Genomic DNA, 2,768 nt, shown 5'->3' with positions numbered 1-2,768 from the left:
TATATATATATATTTTACAATTGTATTATTCCGCACGTTAACTTTAAAGTATTCGAATGTAAATACAACTCTTTTTCTGAGAAAATTAGGCGGGAATTCATTGGAACGCATTCTTCGATATCCTCGATGAGTTGAAGTTGGCTGAAGTTATCGAGAAATCGCATATTGTGAAGAGGTCAGTGATACGATTTAAAATTGCGCTTTCTTATATCGATATATTCATAATCTGTTCTTATTTTAAGCAGTCTTAAGCTGCTAATATAATATTTTAAGACTATTTATTTACAACGTTTCTTAAATGTTTCTTAAGAATCGACTATAAATATACTGGCCTTAAAACCGTGAATTTAACTTTCGAAATTCGAATTTGTAGCCTACTTCAAGGGAGCGCAAAATTTGAATTGAATTTAGTTTGTTACCAGCGAGATGTCATTAAAAATAAGTGGAAAACGCTATATTCAGTCAAGATAGATCTTCGCATCTAATATTCTTTATGAATTTGTACAATCTTCAAAAACTATGCGCCAATTATTTGTCGACCGATATTCAAATATGGACAAATTTGCATAAAATAGATCTTTCAAAAAACGTTATTACTTACTTTCTGCTTCTGTTAAACTATCATAGTATGGCGCCAAAGCCTTGAATAATCTTTTTTCATCAACAAATGGAAGCAAAGCTACACCTTGCCAAGCAAATTTCTTTCCATTCAAGTCAATTTTAAAATCTTCTGGATAAAAATCAATGATCTGAGATTTCTGTGAATAAATAAGTTTTAGATAAAAATAATATCGAAGTAATTTATTATAAAAAATAATTTACTGAATTCTCATTTAATTATGTATATAATAATTATTCTTTAGCATTTTATTTTATTCATATTTAAACAAACCTATTCCTATTATATTATTTCCCTCTTTTTTCTTTTTATTTATAAAAATTATTATATTTGCTTTCAATATTATTTGAAAAAAGTACTAAAAATACTAAGAAATCAGTAATTTTAATTAGACTTTATTGAGATAATGTATGTATCTCAATAACATCAAATTTATCGAAGAAGATAAATCTCTTTTATCTAAATTATTTCTTTATGATAAGCAAGCCTCCAGCAATAATACTTTATCAAATCACTTTAATTCGATTATTTAAAATGATTAATATCATTTGTTATTTTCATTTTTCAAATCATGATAAAAAATACATACTGGATCTGTCATTAATTGCGCCCATGGTTTAGGTACATGTTTTCTACTAGCAGCAGGAAATACACCCATTAATTGTTCTAATGGACGAAACTGTAAAAAAAACATTAATTACACATTTGTAAGAAATGCTTGCATTTTACAAAGAATATGTAATACTTACTGGTACAGTACCCTTTTCAAATTCTGTAGAAAGACCGCCAATATTAATAAAATCGCTTGCAAATGGCGCATAATGATATGGGAAATACCATCGCCACGATGCACAACCTTGATAATAATATCGTAAAACCCAACATAAACCTCGTACATATTGTAAAGCAACGTTATTTCTACAAGCAAACAAATAGAACCAACATTAATATGAGATATACTTTTACAAAATAAATTCTATTTATAAAAAAATAAAAAACAGAAATAAAAAATATTTACAAAATTTAAAAACGTTTATAAAAATTATTCTAAAATCTATTCTATTTTTACTCTGTATTACCTAAATGCCAGATTATCAGGAGATACGTCGAATTTAGATTCATAGTATCGATCTTTAAAACCATCCTCCCAAAGTCGCACCTCATCATGCGCCTGGTCATCATCCGAGTCATCGTTCGAGACCTCATTAATTTTACGTTTCTGTCCTTTATTGCCCGAATTCTAGTAACAAAATAAAAAACTATAAGTTACAAATATTACATGTATATATATATTAAAAAACTGCAAGTATTTAAGAATATGGAATATTCACTGTTAAAAAAAACGAAATAGAATACCTCAGGTCTTAGCATGCTTTCCAAGACATTATTAGCGTTCGTGTTATCAGCGGCATTCGTATTATAATTCCTACCCTGCACACGCATTTTATAAGCTTCATAACGTGCATTCTCTATAGGTTTTACCGTTTGTCCAAGGGGCTGTAAAAATTATAAATATATTTTAAAAATTGTATATCACACTTTATTCACAAAATTACAAGTTATTAAATCTTTTCTTAGCAACATTCAGTGAGCTACTAATTTTCAAAATTTTATTTAGAAACATTTCAATTAAATCAATTTCAATAAAATTAATATCAGTTTAGTTTTTTGTAAATATAGAATGCATAATAAAATGAAAATCTTACAGTGGGTGCAAATTGACCTGCAGGAATCCACGTTGGTTTAAAACTACTAATGATCTCGTTTCTCTTCTTTTTGTCTTTTTCACGTTGTTTAAAAGCCAATTCATTTTGTTGCCTCTTCTTAAAGATTTCATCTTCTGCATCTCCAAGCTCTGACATTATCAATTGTACACGATCTAAATTAACGTCACCGCTATCTGTTAAAAAACCCTGGAAATAATTTAAAAAAATACTTTCTATAAACAAATATTTGCTTTAGCAATAATTAATATTCAATAAACATTTTCATAAATTTATGGAATATTTAAAGGTAAATCAAATTGATAATTATAAATGTATATATAAATGTACACAAATAGAGAGAGATACAATCTAGATCAAAGATATCTAAATCTTTTTTAATAAGAAATAATTAACAAAGAAATTTAGTATAAAAAATTAATATA

General features: G+C 27.0%; 1 protein-coding gene across 1 annotated transcript in view; it reads right to left on the bottom strand.

The window, feature by feature from the left end:
- LOC108684782 (5'-3' exoribonuclease 2 homolog) overlaps positions 1–2,768 on the bottom strand; it is a 36,468-nt gene that overhangs the window by 30,623 nt on the left and 3,077 nt on the right. Inside the window, exons 7-12 of the mRNA XM_018189263.1 lie at positions 2,326–2,532; positions 1,976–2,116; positions 1,699–1,859; positions 1,369–1,537; positions 1,209–1,298; positions 600–758 (exon numbers count right to left, since the gene is read on the bottom strand). Coding sequence (XP_018044752.1) covers positions 600–758; positions 1,209–1,298; positions 1,369–1,537; positions 1,699–1,859; positions 1,976–2,116; positions 2,326–2,532 — 927 coding nt within the window. The remainder of the gene's footprint in view (positions 1–599; positions 759–1,208; positions 1,299–1,368; positions 1,538–1,698; positions 1,860–1,975; positions 2,117–2,325; positions 2,533–2,768) is intronic.

This window comes from Atta colombica, unplaced genomic scaffold, assembly GCF_001594045.1.
Source record: "Atta colombica isolate Treedump-2 unplaced genomic scaffold, Acol1.0 scaffold140, whole genome shotgun sequence".
NCBI lineage: Eukaryota > Metazoa > Arthropoda > Insecta > Hymenoptera > Formicidae > Atta > Atta colombica.
The sequence above is the reverse complement of the archived record's forward strand: the minus strand, read 5'-3'. Positions and strand labels throughout refer to the sequence as shown.